Source organism: Cyprinus carpio, chromosome A15, assembly GCF_018340385.1.
Source record: "Cyprinus carpio isolate SPL01 chromosome A15, ASM1834038v1, whole genome shotgun sequence".
Taxonomy (NCBI): Eukaryota; Metazoa; Chordata; class Actinopteri; order Cypriniformes; family Cyprinidae; genus Cyprinus; species Cyprinus carpio.
In genome coordinates, this window is record NC_056586.1 from 14,389,314 (window position 1) to 14,409,939 (window position 20,626).

General features: G+C 36.0%; 1 protein-coding gene across 2 annotated transcripts; it reads left to right on the forward strand.

The window, feature by feature from the left end:
• The first annotated feature begins 9,245 nt into the window (after positions 1–9,245).
• Positions 9,246–13,209, forward strand: LOC109093280 (uncharacterized protein NKAPD1-like). 2 transcript variants are annotated; one of them, XM_042771126.1, is made up of 6 exons: positions 9,246–9,354; positions 11,124–11,202; positions 11,289–11,365; positions 11,433–11,588; positions 11,682–11,735; positions 12,160–13,209. In XM_042771126.1, exons 2-6 carry the CDS (start codon positions 11,134–11,136, stop codon positions 12,554–12,556), a joined length of 753 nt encoding a protein of 250 aa, XP_042627060.1. In that variant the 5' UTR covers positions 9,246–9,354; positions 11,124–11,133; the 3' UTR covers positions 12,557–13,209. The 2 variants fall into 2 exon arrangements, with proteins under 2 accessions (XP_042627060.1, XP_042627061.1); XM_042771127.1 differs by lacking the exon at positions 9,246–9,354 and adding an exon at positions 9,372–10,303.
• Positions 13,210–20,626: the final 7,417 nt, after the last annotated feature.

Sequence of the window (20,626 nt, forward strand, 5' to 3'; positions counted from 1 at the left end):
TGGAAAGACAGGAGGATATGGACTTTTTTACTCCTGATCACAGCACATTTATTCCTTTTAACCTCAAAGTTCGGTTTCTTGAGTAAGATCAAAACGTTGGCCACAATTCTCCTCTTCCCTCTTATCACAGGGCTTTAGGACAGCTGGAACCTATATGAACATGTCAAGACAAGTCTGCATCAGCGAGACCGGCATGCCGTTTAAACGTTTGGGATCAATAGGGTTTTATTATTTATTTACTTATTTGAAAGAAATTAAGGCTACTTTCAGCAATGTTTAATTGATAAAAAGTGATATTAAAGACTTAATGAAATATAAACAACATAAATTATTTCTATTTTGAATAATGCTGTTCTTTTTTTTTTTTTTTATTCATCAGTGAATCCTTGAAAAAAAAAAATTAAACAGCACAATTAATGGCTGATGTAGATTCAGCTTTGCCACAACATGAATTGGACTTTGGCTGCTTCTCAATTCCAAGAATGAAAATTGCGGATTTGCGTAGAGACCAGTCTGGCCAGGTTAACTTGAAAGAACGAACCCCGGAGGACGCGAGGGCATATTTTATGTTTTATTTTTATTTATTTATTTATTTATTTATTTTGCTTCCTGACAATTATATGTGTCAATTTTTTTTTTTATATAGCCTACTGTAAGTGAAGTTGCAAATTCACTCTGCCAGAAGGTGGCGCTTGTGGAACAGCAGAATTATAGACGCTACATAAAGTAAACAATACAAAAAGAACATGCCATCAGAACTTTCCTGGCCAAAATGTGAGTTTACAGATATGGTTTAAACACCATAAATTACACAAAATATTCATTATTCATCATCAGTAGATCAGAAGTTGCCATAAATGTGAGCTATTTGGTGATTGCTAACTGCGTTTTTATTTTGAAACATGCCATGCTCGCGTTTGATTAAATCATAGCCGTTTAAAGTTTAATTGTCACATTTAAGCAGTACGATTCCTGTTTTTCCGTCCCCGGATTTAAAACAGACTTTGAAGCATCACTTCTGTTGTAACACAGCTGACTGAATCTAAAACCTTCAGCTGACACACATATTATATCCACGCATTGGTAAATTACTGAACTTGCACTGTATGACGTTACAGAAATTTGTCTGGTCCAGGGGTGCGTTTCCCAAAAGCATCATTCGCCAACTATGGTCACAAGTTCCGTCGTTACCAGCATAGTTCAACGATTCGGTGTTTCCCGTAACCACAGTTCAAACGAACATTCGCAAACTTACTTGGTAGGAGCAACTCTCCACCTGTGGTTAGAAGCATAGTTTCTTGTTAGTAAGACATATGGACTTAAATAAATTATGCTTTTGGGCACAATAAGCAAGCTAACATGCAGTACAATCTATATATTCCATTCTATTTAAATATAGCTAAATTTAATCGATAAATTTAATCGATAAATTTTATCGCGTCCTCAATAAGCGCCATTTTTGAAGAGTAGCAGGTGCATAAATGACTAAGGGAACCCCGGAGTATGACGTAAGAGGAAACCCGCGAATATGGATATTTTTCTTACAAAAAAACATTGATTTGCTACAGGAGGTCTTTGTTTTTGTTTGTTTTTTTTATTCTTTTTGACTTTGAGAGTCCTTAAATTTCCCTTATAAACTGAACTGATAAGGTTCTTTTCGCTGTTAACCGAGGAAGCCTGAATTAGTTACTTACAATGTTTTATTAAATTAAATTTACGGCCTATGACATATGACACAAATAGCTGATAATAATCTGATAATTAAGTAAAAAAAAGACTTATGCCCAGTTTATAGATTACAATAACATTAGGCTACTTAGCATTACCTTGGAGAGTGTTAAAAACATTAAAAACATAAAAACATGGACGTAGTGTCCGTGACGTCACCCGTAGATTCCTGAAGAGCGTTTTTGAAGCGCAAAGTGGGCAGAGGCGGCCATCGCCATCTTGGCAGCACGTCACTGCGCGTCACTCCCGGATAATCGAAAATGGGCAAAAAGGCGGGAGCTGGTTGCTGAAGCCACGCCCACCTAGCGCGATGGCAGTGTCAGCACCAGCAATCCACCTGTCACTCACGTGGCCACGCCCTTAATTATGCAGAACTTTAAGGCTTAATATAATTTAAATGGATGAGTTATAAAAAAAAAATCACCCCCCTCACAGTTGTCACGAAGGGCAAAATTACCTATATAGACCAAAATAATTTTTTGAACCAGGCTGTAAACATTTTTTTTCTGCTGTAAAGTTGGGCAATTTAACATGGAGAGTCTATGGGACTGACTCCCATAAAGAAGATCTGTAAAGTTGCAAAGACTAAAGTCGCGGCTCACTCAGCCCGCCGGCCGTTCCTTACTCTAGGCCACCGCGTGTGAAACTGTTTCATTGTGAAAGCGAAGCTACTTTGTTTGGCCTTCCAAAAGAGGACACAACTAGAAATCAGTGGTTAAGTTGTATTTACAACACTGTTCCAGAACAGTTCTACCCAAATATTCAGATGTGTGCACCACATTTTGCGGAGGATGAGGACTGTTTCCTGTGAGAATAGCTTACAATGCCCGTCTCTGTTTCAATAAAGTGGGGCAGTTCAAACATTGCAAGGACAGTCTGGCGCTTCTGACTTACAGCCTGTAAGTATGTTTTTTATATTTAAAGAATTTGACGCTGATGATTCAAACACGAGTTTTGAGCAGTGTTAGAGTAGCGCTTGTTGTTTGTCGTTTCTCCAGACATGGTTTTATGTTTAATGTTCACAACATAATGTTCGTTTTAGCAACGTCATATGATCCCTTTAATTTTAGTTTCATTTTTGGCTATGGATATTTTTTTCCTTTAAAATGGTGTGCTGTCACCTTTTCTGCATAACATCCAAATCAGTCAAATCACGTAACGTGACTGTCGTATACAGTCTCCTGGAAGATTTCAGATTTCGGTACAACATCGGCTGTGCCCAATGCTAAAAAAAAAGTTAAAAACACAATGAGCTGCGGCAGAGACACAGTTGCCCAGGCACAGGGCCGACCCAAGCCTTTATGGGGCCCTAAGCAGAATTTTATTTGGGGGCCCCTCAGTGCTACCAATACTTCTGATTATTGTCAGTGCTTGATTATTCACACCCATTATAGCTGTATTGCTTACATATACCAATGTCTGCCTGGCATGTTTTTACCCTTCTACGATTTTTAATTGCAACAGTAGCAAACCCACAAGAGTAGTCAGGTGTTAATTAGTCTTGCGTAGCCAGACCTACAGACTGATGGCTAAAGGTCTGGAATTAATGGCAGCTTTCATTGGCCAAGACCCGCCCATGAGGCCGTTTCACCGACATGTCAAACAACTAATCACAGTTAATTTCATTCAGCGTCATGTTTCGGGGCGTGGAAATGTCGCCTTAATAACAGACCGGTTTGTAAAACTCTCTCTTCTATGCCGGAAACTTTAGATATTTCACATAATTTGAAAACTCCAGTAGTTGATCCTGATAAGCGCTTGTCCTCACAGTTGTAAACACTACGTGAGGGGGTTTGGCGTCTCTGCATCTTTGTTTCCAGACAGAACATTTAAGAACGCAACACACACGTCTCCCGGAAATGCTAGCTAGTCTATTAGATCTGCATTCCAATGCAGCACCCTTCTGTATAAACCTGCTGCTGTCTGTGTTATTAATGTTAATCAGACAACATAAGAAAACAAGAGAATCATTCACTTATCTTCACTGAATAACTTTTGCTTTGAATACATTTATATATAGGCTAATTCATATGGTGAAGACTTTTAGTTTTACATTTGATTACTTTATTACTTTTCTGTATAGGCTTTATTGGCTAAACTGTTTGTGTTATTTATATTTTTTTCTATTGTATTTGTTTTATTGTTTGTCATTTTCTTATTTTTTATTGTATTACTAACTAATTCTATTTGTTGTTTGTTGAGTGAACTGCTCTGAAAGAACAGGTTAAGGGGTTAGGGGTCATTTTGGTTTTTTTATGAATGCAAAGACAGGCATCCCATGATAAACATTATACTATACTGCAAGATGTATTTTTCAGAGTGTTTGCTCATCTGCAATAGGATGTTTCCTATTAGATGTCAAATAGACATTTAGAAGATGTCTTAAAGATGTTTACGATTTAAAATGTATGTAAAACTGACATCTTATAAGAGTCTTATAGGAGCGGACCTGACTCACATTTCACTGCTGGTTATATATGCTCTAAATAATTGTGTATGTGACGAATAAAAATCTTGAATCTTGAATCTTATAGACGTCTATCTGATGTCTGTACACAGAAGATGCTTTCCAGATGAAGCTATCTTTAACAGACATCTTGCAACTGTACGTGTGCTCTCTGGGAAACTACCTCATAGGGGAAAGCATGGCAAGGCAAGGAATTTGAGGCAGGCCAAGACATGGCAGGGCAAGGCAGCCACACGGCCCAACAACCACTCAAAGCCGCACACTCACAAAGAGAGGTCAAATCCATGGAGGACTCACATGGGTTAAAATTACAATAGTGATGATCAGCAGAAGTAACCATAACCGCTCACTTCTTGTTATATAATTATCAGATGGTAAATCAAAAAAAGTATACTGACATTATTTATCCTTTTAGTTGAGGCTATATCTGAAAACTTTAGTGTTAAATAAAATTTGATATTTGGATAAAGTGTGTTGGGGGTGTTTGTGTGACACGCATCTCAACCACTGATCTAGCCTATAGGCTAAATGTATATATAATTCTCCAATAGATCAGTGACCTCAACATGTTTCATAGAACACCATCTAGGCACGAGAGCTATAGACCGCGTGGTCTTTTCCTGCATTCATTGTCTTTTGATTTCCAGTTTGTATTTCCACAGCTTGAAAGTATACCTTACGGATTTATGAATGAATTCTGCACATTAACTTAAAATCTTCCCTGTCTGTAACAGACATTTGTTATGACATCCTCTTCAAACATTGCAATACTCATGATAACTTTTGTTAACTCAACAATACGTAAATCCACTTCACCCGCTAATTTGACAGCAATGCCAAAGAAATGTACAGCGCTACTGCAAAAACTTTGCAAGGACAGTCTGGTGCTTCTGACTCACAGCCTGTAAGTATGTTTTTTATATTTAAAGAATTTGTCAATGATGATTCAAATGCGAGTTTTGAGCAGTGTAGAGTAGCGCTTGTTGTTTGTCGTTTCTCCAGACATGGTTTTATGTTTACGCAGCGCGATACGCAACACAACACGTAAAAAGACAGTATAAATCATTATAATCAGTTATTATGTCCCCACTGGATGCAAAAATGCCTGGTTTATAATGGGTTCTCGTGTAGTCTGTGTTATTAGTGTTAATCAAACAACAAAAGAAAACAAGAGAATCATTCACATATCTTCACTGAATAACTTTTGCTTTGTTATGAATACATTTATATATAGGCTAATTCATACGTTGAAGACTTTTAGTTTTACATTTGATCACTTTATTACTTTTCTGTATAGGCTTTATTGGCTAAATTGTTTATGTTATTTATATTTTTTCTATTGTATTTGTTTTATTGTTTGTAATTGTAATTCTTATTTTTTTATTGTATTACTAACTAATTCCATTTGCTGTTTGTTGAGTTAACTGCTCTGAAAGAACAGGTTAAGGGGTTGGGGGTCATTTTGGGTTTTTTATGAATGCAAAGACAGGCTTCCCATGATAAACACATATTATATACTATATATATATATATATCTATATATATATATATATATATATATATATATATATATATATATATATAGATATATAGATATATAGATATAGATATATAGATAGATATAGATAGATATTTCCAGCACAAAAAGGTGTTGTTAATTTTAATTAACTAAGAGAAAACAAAACAATTAGACAAACCCTGATAGCACACGTACTTCAAGGAGACGTCTATTTGATGTCTGCATTTACATCTGCAAGATATATTTTTCAGAGTGTTTGCTCATCTGCAATAGGATGTTTCCTATTAGATGTCAAATAGACATTTAGAAGATGTCTTAAAGATGTTTATGATTTAGAATGTATGTAAAACTGACGTCTTATAGACGTCTATCTGATGTCTGTACACAGCAGATGCTTTCCAGATGAAGCTATCTTTAACAGACATCTTGAAATTGAAATGTGCAGAGCTACTGCAAAAACAGACGTTCAAAGACAACATTGTAAAGATGGCTGCACGCTTGTTTTTCTGTCGCATTTGTTAGCTGCATACGTCTTTGAAGATGACTCATTCTAGAAAAACAACTAAATCCATTATAAAATCCCAGTAATTTCTTTCTTACTTTGAAATGTGTTTTCTTCACGTGTGTGTTGTTTACAGTTACAAGTTTTCGTCAGCAAGACTGAGACTTGTGTCTCTGTATATGTGTTTATCTGTCTCCTCCATGGAATCCTAAACCACCTGTAGTTGGCCATTGTCTAGAAACGACTTTGGCTGTGTCAGGTGCATAATCTCTGCTTGCTGTCAGTCATCATTACATTATTTCATTGAGCACTCAATAAACACTGCCCCTGAAAGTGCATTTGTGGTCAATATACATTTTTCTCATGAAAGAATGATTGTCTAGCAGACACTTACCCAGGCTAAAAGCACAAGTGTGACAACCACATATCCTGCAGCAGACATAACCACATCTGCACCATACTTGCATATAAACATTCATTTATGTCTGTCTTTAACTTGAACAAATGCTAAGTATTTTTATAAGCTCTTGATTTCATATGCTGATAATGCAGGTATTTATTGGTTGTCCGTAAATATGTTTTTATCGGATGATATATAGTTCACCTTGCCTGTAGAAACGTTTACAGCTTATCTTTTTGATTTTGATTCTGATTTTTGCAAGTACTTCATCAAAAATCTTTTTCATCATAATTATTTAAATCAATTCCATTATTATTCATATTGTCTTGTTGTCTGCTGTTTCTTGCATCACTGTTAAAAAATAAGTTCATTAAAATAATAGATGCTTTTTGCAGTTGCAGCCACACAAGAAACAGCCTGAGAACCACTGCACATTCAAACAGAGACAAGACAATACACCACATGAGCGTCATCAGGATCCTGTCACCAGACCAACCAAAGTCCCACAGAACTGGGACTTTTCTTCTTCATTTAATGTTTTTAAAACTGCAAATTAATTTCTCCTATAGTTCAAGATTTTTTTGAAAGTGAAGTAACGTGTGGCCAAGTATGGAATTTGTGTTCTGCATTTAACCCATCCAAGTGAACACACACATGGAGCAGTGGGCAGACATATTGCTGCTGCGCCCGGGGAGCATTTGGGGTTCAGTGCCTTGCTCAAGGGTCTCACCAACGTCGTGGTATTGAAGGTGGAAGATAGTGCTGGTCATTCTCTCCCCCCACCAACAATTCCTGTTGGACATGAGACTCAAACCTGCAACCTTCAGGTTACAAGTCCGACTCTCTAACCATTAGGCCACGACTGCCTACTGTATGTATGTATTTGTATGTCTTGTCAAGATTTTCACTTCCTTGTTTAGACTGAATATACATGCAGTCTCATCATCATGTTTGTGTTTCCAGATTTTAATAAATGTTTATAGTCTAATACCTTATAATTTTTTTTTACATTGTTGTATTTTAAACTAAATATATTAAAAATTATCATATAAAATCAAGAGTCATGATACTTATAATCAACTTAATAGATATTACAAATAGTATAGTTTAGTAAAATTCTTTTTATTAAATCATGCGTTTGTATTAGTTCAAAGTATAAGAAGTTAAATTGTCTCTCTCTTCATTCACAAGGAAGTAGCATGTAAAGAAAAAGTATAAGAAAACGACATTTCTTACATTGTTCGGGGAATTCCAGTGTAATTAAAATACTAATCCGTTTCAATTTCAATTTGTATCTCTCTCTCTCTAGCTCTCTCTGTCTTTCATGGCCTTCGAAAGTCGAAATTTCTGATGTATGGGGATGTGGAAGGATATATTGCATCATCATATGGTTGATGCCATTGTGACACAACTGTCCCCATGATATGTAGGATAACCAACAAATCAAATTAAACAGAGATGTTCTGCGTATGTGTGTGTGTTTATAATAGATGAAAATAAAATTATGTATTGTTTAATAAAAGACAACAAAAAAATAATCAAAACAGTCTCAAAATATGCATATTCTAATTGATTTTTTTTTTTTTTTAACTTGAAAAAGTAATTATTTTCAGGTGTGTTTCAGATGATTTTCAAATAGCACTTTTAATGTTTAGAAGGACTTGATTACAGTTTTTCCCATTTGCTAAGACACTAAATCCCATTCTCTAAACCAAATTCTGAACCAAATGTCAAATAAATCACTCTTTCTGCAAAACCTTAAATGCAGTTTACACACTGTTTGCAGATCTCATGCACTATTTTTGCAAAACTCTAAACACATTCTCACTCACTAAAATGCAGTTTGCACTGTGATAAACTTGTGATGCAAAACCCTAAACGCAAGAAAGCAAAAGTTATAATTGAACAATAATTGAAAACTGTTCACACTTGTTTCTATGAATGTACAAAATATAAGCCAGTTCAAAGTGCACAGAGGGCATGCATCCATCAATCTGAGAGGTATGGAAGAGTGTGTATACGAGGTGAAGGAAGAGGAGGACGAAGAAGAGCAAGATATGTACATGAGTGTGTGTATGTGTGCATGTGTGTATGTGTGTGTGTGTGTGTGTGTGTGTGTGTGTGTGTGTGTATATATATATATATATATATATATATATATATATATATATAAACTGTGTGTGGTCCTTTTTGAGAGTTGCATTTTTTTTGTATATTCTCTAAAACGTATGTGTGATTTCTTTTGTGTGTGTGTGTTACAAAATATTTACTAAATAGGCTACAAAAACCTTTTTTATTTATTTATTTATTTATTTTTAATTTTTTTGTAACTACATGCCCTGGACACTGTGTTCTCCGTTTTTTGATGTAGTGTCTAATGAATGATCTGTAGTGTATATATTATTGACTAATGTGTGTATGATTTGAAAGCTTTGTGTGATTTTGAGCTGAAATGGTTTTGAAGCGATTGTTTGATTTTCCCAGAAGAGTCAGTGGTTCTGTGAATCTAGTTTGAAGGTTTGGATTTGTGTTTAAGGTTTTCAAAAAAAGTGTGTTTTAGCAATTCAGAAAAACTGCAATAATTACTTTTATTATGAAATTAAAGTTTTCGCTTACTCGCTACTTTTATTTTGAAATAACTCGTGCGTAGGTTGAACAGGAAGTTAACACAATCTACTTGTTTTTGATGCCACGTTTACGTTGCTCATTACATTACAAATTTATTGAATAATAGAAAGGTCAGTTCATCATTTACTCTGTTTTTCTTAAAACAGAAAATGTTGCTTAATCTTGACCTTTTTTATGACTGTACTTTAACCAAATAAACCTTTAATTTAACTGAACGGTTGTGTTAGCTAACGTTAGTAGGAAACCGTAAGAGGAAGCCAATTAGTGAACTGTTTTATCTTTATGATACCAAACAGTCATCAACACTACATATATAACGTTACCCGTTAAAGGCTGTGTCAAGTACCTGGGGATTTTCCGTACTAAATATAGATTGACTCGCCAACAACTTAATTTTTCATTTAAAATAACAGAAACTAGAATAGTCTTCAACGAGATCTGTCCATGTTCGGCAGAGGGCTTCTGTCTAAAGGGTCGTCCCGTTGTGTTCACCCCGCTTGGTATTTATTTGGTCGTGACAAAAATGCTGATGATATGAAAAAGTGTTACTGAATTTTATTTGGATTAATAAATCCCATAAAATTAGGAAATCTGTTTTGTCTAACAGGCGTTCTGACGGTGGACTGGAAGTTTTAGATTTCGAAGAATTAGTTGAGAATTAGAATTAGTTGGTTAAAAAAATGTCTCCGTAGTAATAACTCAGTATAGTGCTATATTTCGTAGATTGGGTGGTCTTTCTTTTAAAATGCAATTTCACCCCTTTTAAATCGCCGATCTCTCTCGCTCTAATTTTCATCAACAAGATGTACTTGCTTGGAAACTGTTATGTGCACAACTTTTCTCCCAACAAAGTAATTCTTTGGAATAATTTGAACATTTTAATCCCTGGAAAATCTTTTATTTATTTATTTTTTTTTAATATTGACAAGTGGTATGACAGAGGTATTGTTTTCGTTTTGGATTCATTTAAAAATTCTGGTACTATACTGGAGTATGAAGAATTTATGACTTTGTATAATCTTCCCCTGCCAGCTAGTTCTTTCAATTCTGTTATCAAAGGTTTGTCCACAAATTAAAAGCATACACATACAAACATACATTTGCTTTAATGAGAAAAAAATAATTATGGCCAAACTTTCATTGGATCGAGTTTGTTATCTTGATATAAAAATGTAACAGTAGATATAAAAAAGGAGCGTTACATTATTCAGTATATACATGCCCTAGATGTAAATTTTTTGGATTTTTTGATATTATTTAATGGAAGAAAGCATGGTTACTGCCTGAAAAAATTTGCATTTACAATAAAATAAGAGAGGTACATTTTAAGATTCTGCATAATGTCTATCCAACCAACTCCCAAATTGCTTCTTCTTTTGATCTCTCTATCTTATGTGTATTCTGCAAAGTTGAGGAAGAAACTTTAATTAATTTATTCTATTATCGCAATCAGTTTAAAATCTGTTTGGGAGAACTTAAGTTGTTATTTATCTTTAAAATTTTCGCTGAAATAAATATTTCTATATTTTTCTGGCACTGACCATGCTGTTGATCTTGTTGTCAGTCTCTTAGTGATGCATTGTAATTTTTTTTATTCACAAAAAGATTTTACCTAGATTTGACGTCTTTCTTGCTGAGGTTTTGCTTATAGTTAAATCTCTTAAATTAAATCTCTTAAACAAAAACATGGCAAGTCTAATGTTTATTTTGGTAATCACTTATTTTTGCATATCCAGCTCATTTGCTTGGCTTTTGGATTTCCAAAAAAGCGATTCTGTTCAAAATAGAGATTTTATTTAAGTCCTCGGTTTCTCAGTCTTGTGTAGACTATATACATCTTTTCAAACATTAAACTCTGCTGTGGGTTTATTATTTTAAGGTTTGATATCATGTCAAAGGTGTCTATGGGTAAAGTACTGCTCCGAAATGTCATCAGACACACAGATGCCCATAACAAGGTATATGAACTTTTAAATTTGCATTATTTCAGAATTTGTATATCAGCTGAAATCAGTCTTTGTAATGATTCAACTTCCAACTGCAGATTCAAGAGGAATCTGAGATGTGGAAAATGAGGGACCTTGAGCGACAGACCTTGTCTGCTCATCTCCCAAAGCACAGGTACAGCCTTTGTTTATTGCTCCTGATGTCTTTTTCTCTTAAGTGACCATGTGTAATTCTCACTTAGGGGTGGCATGCACTGTGACCGTTATTTGGAAGGCTCAGAGGGGTCCATGCGAGAGCGGCTTGGAGACAGGAGAGATGAGATGTCTGAGAGAGATGAGAAGGAGGCACGATACTGGACGCAAAAACTGTACGAGTTTGAAGCCAATGATCCTGACAGGTATTGCTGGTTGGTTTTGTTCTTGTGGTGCATTAATTATTTTGTATGCTTGAGGCATTTCCTGTGATCACAAAGCATGTTCGGTCTCCTCAGGTGGGGCCACAGTGGATTTAAGGAGCTTTATCCAGAGGAATTTTATTCTGATGGGTAAGAAGAAGCAGTCCTGTCACTGTCTAATGAATATTCAGCATATTGTTGCAGGATCTTTAAAGAGCAGAGGTATTTAACATGGTCCACGGTGGCACTGCAGGGGGGGTTATTATTGTTTGATCATTACATTTACAATATTGTTGGTCTTGACCTAAGTTTTTGTGAAACAAAATACATTTAGAATAAAATAAAATTAATTTAATTCAATGTAAAATTAACATCTATACAAATATAAGACTGTATAGCTATGCAATCATGTAACTACTATTAACAGTATTTTGTGTATACATACAAAAGTGAAAGATCTCTCTTATAGAGTCTACTTTTCATTTGATCTTAAAAAATTTAAAGTGTAATCTAAATATTCTAGCAGCAGAATCTGGCTTGTTTAACCATTTATATATATATTTATTTATTCCAGAGAAAAAGACTGCAGTGATAGTAAACACAGAAGGAAAAAACACAAGAACAAACCAGACGCTGACATAGAGAAATCTTCCAAGAAGTCCTCTAAGAAGAAGAAAAAGAAAAAAGAGAAGAAGAGAAGGAAGTCAGCTGCCTCAGGCTCTGAGACCTGCAGCGGTGAGGAGGACACCGGCAGGAGGAAACAGAGGAGGAAGGGAGGTAAAAGCAAGCATAGGAAAAAGGAGCACAAAAACAAAGACAGAACCGAGGACAGCCATTCAGACACAAGGACGAGAACGCACAGGAAGAGAGACTGCCCTGAAACGGACACGCTGCCCGAACCTCAAAGGAAAAAGCGGAAAAACTGGAAAGTGGCGAATGAGGAGAGATCAGAGGAGAGCTCTGATGCTTGACCAGGCTAGACGCATTTTTAACAGTGCATATCATTCATATTCGGGAGACCCTGATCATGGGCTTTATACCTCACCAAACAGACACTTGATGGCTTTTTTCCACCATGTTTGCATCCCGGAGAATTTGTCTTATTTTTATGAGGTTGTATATTTTCTAAACATTTTTAAATATCTTTGAACATTTTCTTTTACTATTTGTCAGACTGAAAAACTTTTATTGTCGTATAAAAAACTCAGGTATTCTTCTGCCACGTGTGAAATTGAATTGATTTTTTTTTTTTTTTTAAATACTTTAACCTGCAAGCTATGACAATACAATTGTGTGTGTGTGTGTGTGTGTGTGTGTGTGTGTATATTATAACTTTTTTTTTTTTGGTGCCAAACAACATTTGTGTGTTCAGTTTGAGTAAAGTATGGCAGTTGTCCGGAAGGTGGCCCTGTAGCTCCATCTCAAAGCGAGGCTGCCTGATTTTCTTTTAATGACTTGTTTTGAACGGTTTCTTGTAAACGCTACTGTTTACTTCCGACGTTTACGGATAATGGCTACTTCCCCTTGCTAATGTGTCTGCTTTCACTGATTCATTTGCACTAAACTGCCAAAGTTCAAACATTCATGTCATGTAAATGTAATGTCATTAAAGCTGACTTTTGAAGAACTGTTTTTTTTAGTAGCTAAAGTCCCCTCAGAGGAGTTGACCTGTTTGTCAGTGTTGACTGTGATTGCTCACGTCCACGGAGTCCACGAGCGTTGTACGGACGGTAGTATCGGTGTGGGATGACCATCACTCGTGGTGCGTGAGGAACATTGTGTCTGAGTGGTAATGAACGCTGCCCTTTCCTAACAGCCTGGCACGACGACTCAAAACAACTCTGAATATCATCAAACACTTTCAAGCTGCCAAGCGTCGTAATTAAATCTCATTAAATGTGGCCAGCTTCCATCAGTTGAGCTCGAGCTGTTCGGTAAAACACGGTTATTAACACGCAGCTCAGAGGAACACGTTGTTCAGACTTTGTTTCGCTGAGGGGAATTACTGGCTGGTCTGTTAAAGTTGTAACTTTTTGGAATCTTTGGGTTCGCTCCAGTTTCATACTATGATATTGTTGTCCAATCTGGCGCCCCTTCTTTGACACTAAACCAGTGTTTCTTTCAGCATTTATCAGTAATATCAGAATGATCATCATTACACAAATAAATAAATAAAAACTACTGTAGATTAAAGCAATTTGAGAAATATATTGCTTTTCGTTCATTTTCATGTTAGTTTGGTTGAGACATTTGATAGGCCGAAAATAGGAAAGAGTGTCAAAAGTGTCATCTGTAGCTACAGCTTAATAATAATGTTTTATTTATATACCAACTTTATAAGGCTGCTTTTACAAAACCTAAAGAATCATGCACAGAGAAATCATTTATAACAAAACGTTCATTGCCGTTTTATTCAGCAAGGATGCATTAAACTGGTCCACAAAATATTAAGCAGCTGCAGCACAACTGTTGTCAACATTGATAATAGGCCTAATATATATATATATATATATATATATATATATATATATATATATATATATATATATATATATATATATTTTTTTTTTTTTTTTTTTTTTTTTTTTTTCTTGAGCACCTAATCGGCATATTAGAATGATTTCTGGATCATTGATTATGTGACACTGAAGACTGGAGTAATGGTTGCTGAAAACTGAGCTTTGCATCACAGGGAATAAATTACATTTTAAAATATATTCAAATGGGGGAAAAAAGCTATTTTAATTTGTAATAGTATTTTACAAAATTACTGTAATTTTGATCAATCAAATACATGATAGCGAAACTGAACATGTTAAGCCAATAATAAATCTTCTGTCAGCCCTATAATTTTTTTTATATTAAAGTCATAATTTATGTTTTAGAAATTCAACAAAGCAAAATCTTCCCCTGAGGAATCAGTACTTGCTGTTTGTTCAGTAGAAATCTGTACACAGTTGATAAAGAACCTCCGATTTTGCCTAGAAGGAAGAACACTGATCTCATGTTTTTATTTGATCTTTAATACATTCACATTACTGTGTGGGGTATGTTCCTTCTTCAAGTTAACCATGTCAGAACTAGCCACGCAGGTCAATCCAATAATCCTTCTTTATTGAGTTCTGCCTGCAGAGCACTTCATATTTACGTCATATTGTGACGGTGTAGTGATGCTTGTCTCTATTATAAAATAGAGGGACCAGAAATTGGGTTGAATTATTTCAGGCTATTCCTCACAATAGTAAAACACATGATTCAGAATGAGCAATAGTTTTGAGTTAAATATGATCTGTTGGTCCGGTAGTAATTATGTAAATGACGTAGGTATGGTTTACAGAGGATCAGATGTGTGTATCACTGTGTAAATTACATATAGGTAGAGATTACACTGAAGTGTGTATGTGCTTTTAGCTTTTCATTGACATCATATCTGTGAGTCACCAGTCATGAGTTTGATAAAATCTCATTCAGGTTGGTTCTTGGAGGCGGCAGATAAGTATCACTTATCAGAGCTAGAAAAAGAACATATCCTGAAGAGGGTTACAAATGAGCCAAACAGAGGAAGTATGATACATCCTCAAAGTTAGTACTGAAGTGTGGCGATTCCTTCCAGTCAGTTTCATTATGAATCCACTTTGGCTATGTCATCAGTCATTCATTCTGCTTTAATAATAGCTTCTCATGCCAATGTTAAAAGATGGCAGGCATTTATTATATTTATTCATTTTTTTATATCCAAAATAACTTAAAGGAGGTAAAACACTATTAAAGGTGTGGTCACATTTGCTATAATTCGTCAAAGTTTTGTAGGAAAAAGGACCATTGTCAACATTGTGGCAATGAAGCACCACTCACACAGAAGTCAGTTTCAAATCAAGCAGCTTTATGTTGGTCAACATAAATTTGCATGACCAGCGTGAACCTGTTGTAAAATCTGGAGAAATCCTTCGCCCTCACGTGAAAGTCCCAATTGCGTGAATTCGTGTTGTGGTACCATTTGTACCACAACCATTGTTCGACAAATTTTCATGGGCAAAATAAAGTAATTTCAATAGGAATCTATGCAATTTGTCAGAGGGCAAAAATCTTCCCACACAGGTTTCGTAACAGGTACAATTGCTTGGTTTGAAAGTGACTTCTGTGTGTGTGTAACATGCTTTATACATCACTGCACTATTGACAAAAGACAATGGACCTGTTTTGCCCACTAAATTTTGCTACTGCACCTTTAATTATTGGATTTCGCCCACAAAAATTCACAGAACAACAGTAATTGTACTTTTCTTTTTTCTTCCTCCATAGTGAAGGCCCTGATATACTTAGAGCAAAATCAAAGAGCAAACTGGTGATGTCATTTCGAACAAAATCAGACCAAAATTATGTTTGTTTGGAGTTTGTTTCAGGAGTTCGAAACAACTTGCAAAAAGCAAACTTTTCAGAAAAGTTCGCCCCAGTTGCTAAACACCTTTGAATTACCATTGGTTCCTAGTGATGACGTATTAGGTAGGTGTGGCTCTGGGGCTCCACCTTCTTTGACATGGAAATTTTCTCAGGTTCATTTCTTCTGTCCAGATCAGACATCCAAGAGTTAAAACATAAACACACTAGAGAAATGTTTAATACTGCAAAGCTGCTTGCTTTAAAGCTAGGGTGGCCATATGCACCGTTCATACGGGACACGTCCCGGCCAGGATTTTAATATTGCCTAAAACATCCAAAACAGTTGGACCAATAACATGCAGGTATTGTATATAATCGACCAATTGTGGGGCTGCGAGTGAGAAGGTGAGATCTACAGGGAATGATCAAAGCGATGAAAATATGCGCAAGTGTTTGTTATTTTGACTTTAAGCGTCACTGCGCACCGATCAAAAAAAGACACCAAATTGTGCAGCGACGCTTCAAGTCGAACAAATGAACAAACACATGAGAGCGATTCGAAAGCTCATGAATGTCACACAATGATCAACCTGCACAGTGCAAACAGCCAAAACCTGGATATTTTAGGCAACATTAAAATCCTGGCTGGGATGTGACCCGTATGAACGGCGCATATGGCCACCCTATTTAAAGTAGTCAATTGTATAAAGTGCTACAAAAATAAACATGAGGTGACTTGACTGGAGTGCTGAATTGCAAACGTATCCACATCACTATTGGATGCTTTCTTAACTGCTGTTTTCTCTCTGCTGTCATTCTTTTTAGTTGGGTGTTTATTTTGTGTATTTATTTTATTTTCCCACCAACAGGGATATTCGCTAACAGTATACCATTGCAAAGACATTTCCAGCTTTTTTACCCCTAAATGATGAATGAAAAAGAACTTTGTCATGAGTATCGGTGCGATAAATATGACCACACCTTAATACTGATTAATACTATTAATGTCAAGATAGCCTCTTTATGACCTTCTCATCTACAGTTTAGCATAGAAAACCTGGTCAGATTATATAAATACTGTCTAAAAAAAAAACACAATTATAGTACAGATTTCTCAAGGTGAAATCAAATGACGTGGTCTAAGCATGGTGGACCCCATGGCACTCTGCCCTCTGCTGAGAATCTTTCAAGGTTAATGGACAGCTCCTGCAGCCTGTGCACTGAACACTTGCTGTTTCCTGGATTGCTCTTCAAATCAGTTATGCATCAAGGGTGACCCTCTCACACACTTTGCTTCATTTAGCCTCCAAGTGAATCATGGGTCAATCTGCTGCCGTTGCTACGGCAACCTGACGTAAAGGAATTGGATTCTCTTGACACTACTGGAGGCTTCACCAACATCACTGCCTAGAATTTGCATGTTATCACGTAGGGATGTGTTCAAATTAAGCATTCTCGAATGACAATGTTTAAAAAAACTCTCAAAAAGTGGGGCATTTATCTAGCAAAACTAGAAAAAGAAAACATACTCAATTATCCTCAAGTATTCATCTTCATTAGATGTGGATAAATACATGTTGAATGCAAAACACATGAAAACTTGACCCAGACATCATCATTATGAGCTGCTTGATATAATTTCTTCAAATTTGTTTATAGTTACTAACCTGATTCTGAAGAAAATGTAAAAATTGTGCAGAACTAGGTATAATAAAGAAGAATCCAGGTAGTTTTCGCCTACTGTTTTTCGAAAACTAACAATATTGACATACTGCTCTTTTGGCGTACTTTTTTTCGCATGTTTTTCATATGGAAGAACATGATTTCAGATGCAGCATATGTGTTCTGAGCAGTTTTTAACATGTTGCTAGTGTGTTCTGGGTGGTTAAAGCATTTCTAGGTGGTTGCTAAGGAGTTCAAGGGTTTTAGCATGTTGTTAGGCAGTTTCTAGGGTATTCTGGTTGCTTAAGGCTAAGACTAATATAAATGTTTTACATTATGTAATGAAAGTCTACTGTGAAAATTGGACCAGACAGATAACCTTATTACAGTCTGGGTTTCATAACAGCACTTGCCTGACCTTTGCCTCAAACATCACACTCTGCTGTGTTATTTCATAATATAAAAAGGTGTTTGAGCAACCAGTCCCCTGTGTTCAGTTCAAAAGAATCCAGGACACATTCAAGCCCAAAAACAGCAGCACTATGCTTCTCCATCACCTCTGTTAAACACTCAAAGGCCTTACGGTGTGACGTCATTGCATGTCTTTGCCATACTCAGAAAAAGGAGGAGGAAATGGATGTATGATCCAGGGAGGAAAACAGCTTTCAGAGCTTTCAAGAAGCTTTGATTTGAGCAGTCAACCCCCTACCCTCCCTCACTTTCACATCCCTGCTATCACACCTCCGCCTGCACAGCCTTATGGGACGCCAGGTTTGACGTCAGCGAGTGTCAGCTCAGCCCATAGTCTGCCTCTGCTGCTAAATGGCTGCAGTAATTGATTCGGAAGAGCATAGCAAGCCTCCAGCTAATTGGTCTGTGGCAGCAGCTGTTCTGTTTCAGGTCTCTCCTCACGTCTTCTCCCAGTTCAAGTCAAATAAACAGAGCGACGCACTTTTATAAGCTCTGCAAATAGGAGGGGGATGTTGGACGTGCATCATCTGACAGATGATTAAAAAGTATTAAAGTGCTCTGCTCTGGAAGGTTCTGCAATGTGTTATCAGCATTTCAGTGTGGAGAAGTGCATGAATATGGTGTTGATCTTAAACTCATCAACCAAAAACAAACATTCACAGAACGTTCTGTTAACCCAAAAATTTTACATTGGGCTTAAATTAATGTGGAATTGCATGATGATTTCACAAAAACCAGACCATATCAAACATGTTTCTTAAATGCTGTTGAGAAACCAGAAATGGATTTAGTTTTAAAGGCAAAATTGATTTGCTTAATAATATTTGTTGATCTAAAATTCATATCGGTATGTTATTTTTGCATAAAAGTACTATTGTTTTTTGTAAAAAAATAAATAAATAAATTGTAAAGTTGCAAAATGGTTGGAATGGTTGAAATTTCTTTATTTTCAGTAAAAAAAAAAAAAAAAAAAACCTTCCTAGCTAACCAAAAAACATTCTGAGAACCATAACTATTGTTCTCAGAACATTCTTGGAACCAGAAATTGTAAGGTGGGCTAGATTTACTGTAAAACTGTGTGTCATTTATAAGTAACAGTCCATTTCATATATAGTGCATCTGAATGTCAGGATTTGGTCTACAATGAAGAAGTGTTAACAGCAACGGTTATTCAGAATAAGGACAGTACATAAATAGTTTCTTGGTGTTTCCAATGCAATAACTCCAAATGGCAATGTACCAATAAAAGTTTCATTCAGTTCAAAAACTGACCATATTACGACAAGTCAAGCAACCCTTTACCTACATCTGTCCTCCTTTTCCTGTGACCCTGAGCCACTATTCTTCCTTTGCGTTTTTTTTCTTTACCGTTGCCTACTTGCTTATTAGCCCACTAGCTATTTTTGAAAAATGACTCACCAACATCATGCTCATTGTACACAGACAATTTACAATACTCATCTGTAATACCGACCCTGACAGCCGTGTGCTGTTTGAATGGTGATCACCAACACCGCTCAGTCTAAACTGTAACATGTCACCAGCCCACATCTTCTGGCATGAGTCATAAGTTGGTGGTCTGTGGTCTAGAAGTCGAGCGAACAGTGATGTCTGTGGTTGAGGTGTGAGGCTAAATGTACTTCCACTGGATGAACATTCATCCAATAAACTGCTGACATCATATCCACCAGGATAGGTTCATCTGTTTGAAGTTAATGTGTTTATGTCAGTTTGGCAAATGCACTGTGATTTTAACAATCATATGTCTTTTTAATTTCCAAGGTCATCAGTATATATGTGGTAATTGTACATACACTAAATTAAATCTTAACTGTGAAAATTGAACTGTAAAATTGCAGAAAATTGCATGTCAGGATTCTCCCATGTACATTTCAAGCAGTACATCAGGAAACAAGAAAGCACAAGAGGATTCATTCAAAGAACAATGTTCTTTTCCAGGTAATGACTGTATTTATAAAGCAACAGTTCAAGCACAACATCTAATCAGACATGATGCATTATGCAAATTGATTATCCAAGACATTGTATACCCAGAGAGAAGTAAAAATTGAATATAACACATTGTCTTGTAGATGTAAATGTAACATCAGTAACAATTTGTTGCATAATACAGGGCCTTTGCTAAAATTCACATGGCCCATGACAATTTTTTGCACACTTAAAGGAATAGTACACCCAAAAATGAAAAAATCGCTTAAAGCTCACTCACCCTCAGGCCATTCAAGATGTAGAAGGGTTTGTTTCTTCATCAGAACAGATTTGGAGACATTTAGCAATACAACACTAGCTCACCAATGGATTCTCTGCTGTGAATGGGTGCCGTCAGAATGAGAGTCCAAACAGCTGATACAAACATCACATTTAGATGTTTTAACTTCAAACTGTTCTTTCTGGCTACAATGCAAGTCCTCTATCATTATTGCTGTCTCCAGTAAAAAAGTCATCTCACCTGAATCAGGGGTGAAATATGCACAGATCAAGCTCCGTTTACAAGTGAAAACAGTCCA

Coding starts and splice junctions, on each gene's coding strand:
- LOC109093280 (XM_042771126.1), top strand. CDS start 11,134: ATGTCAAAGGTGTCTATGGGTAAAGTACTGCTCCGAAATGTCATCAGA. Junction 11,366..11,432: donor GCTCATCTCCCAAAGCACAG/GTACAGCCTTTG, acceptor ATTCTCACTTAG/GGGTGGCATGCACTGTGACC. Junction 11,736..12,159: donor GAGGAATTTTATTCTGATGG/GTAAGAAGAAGC, acceptor TATTTATTCCAG/AGAAAAAGACTGCAGTGATA.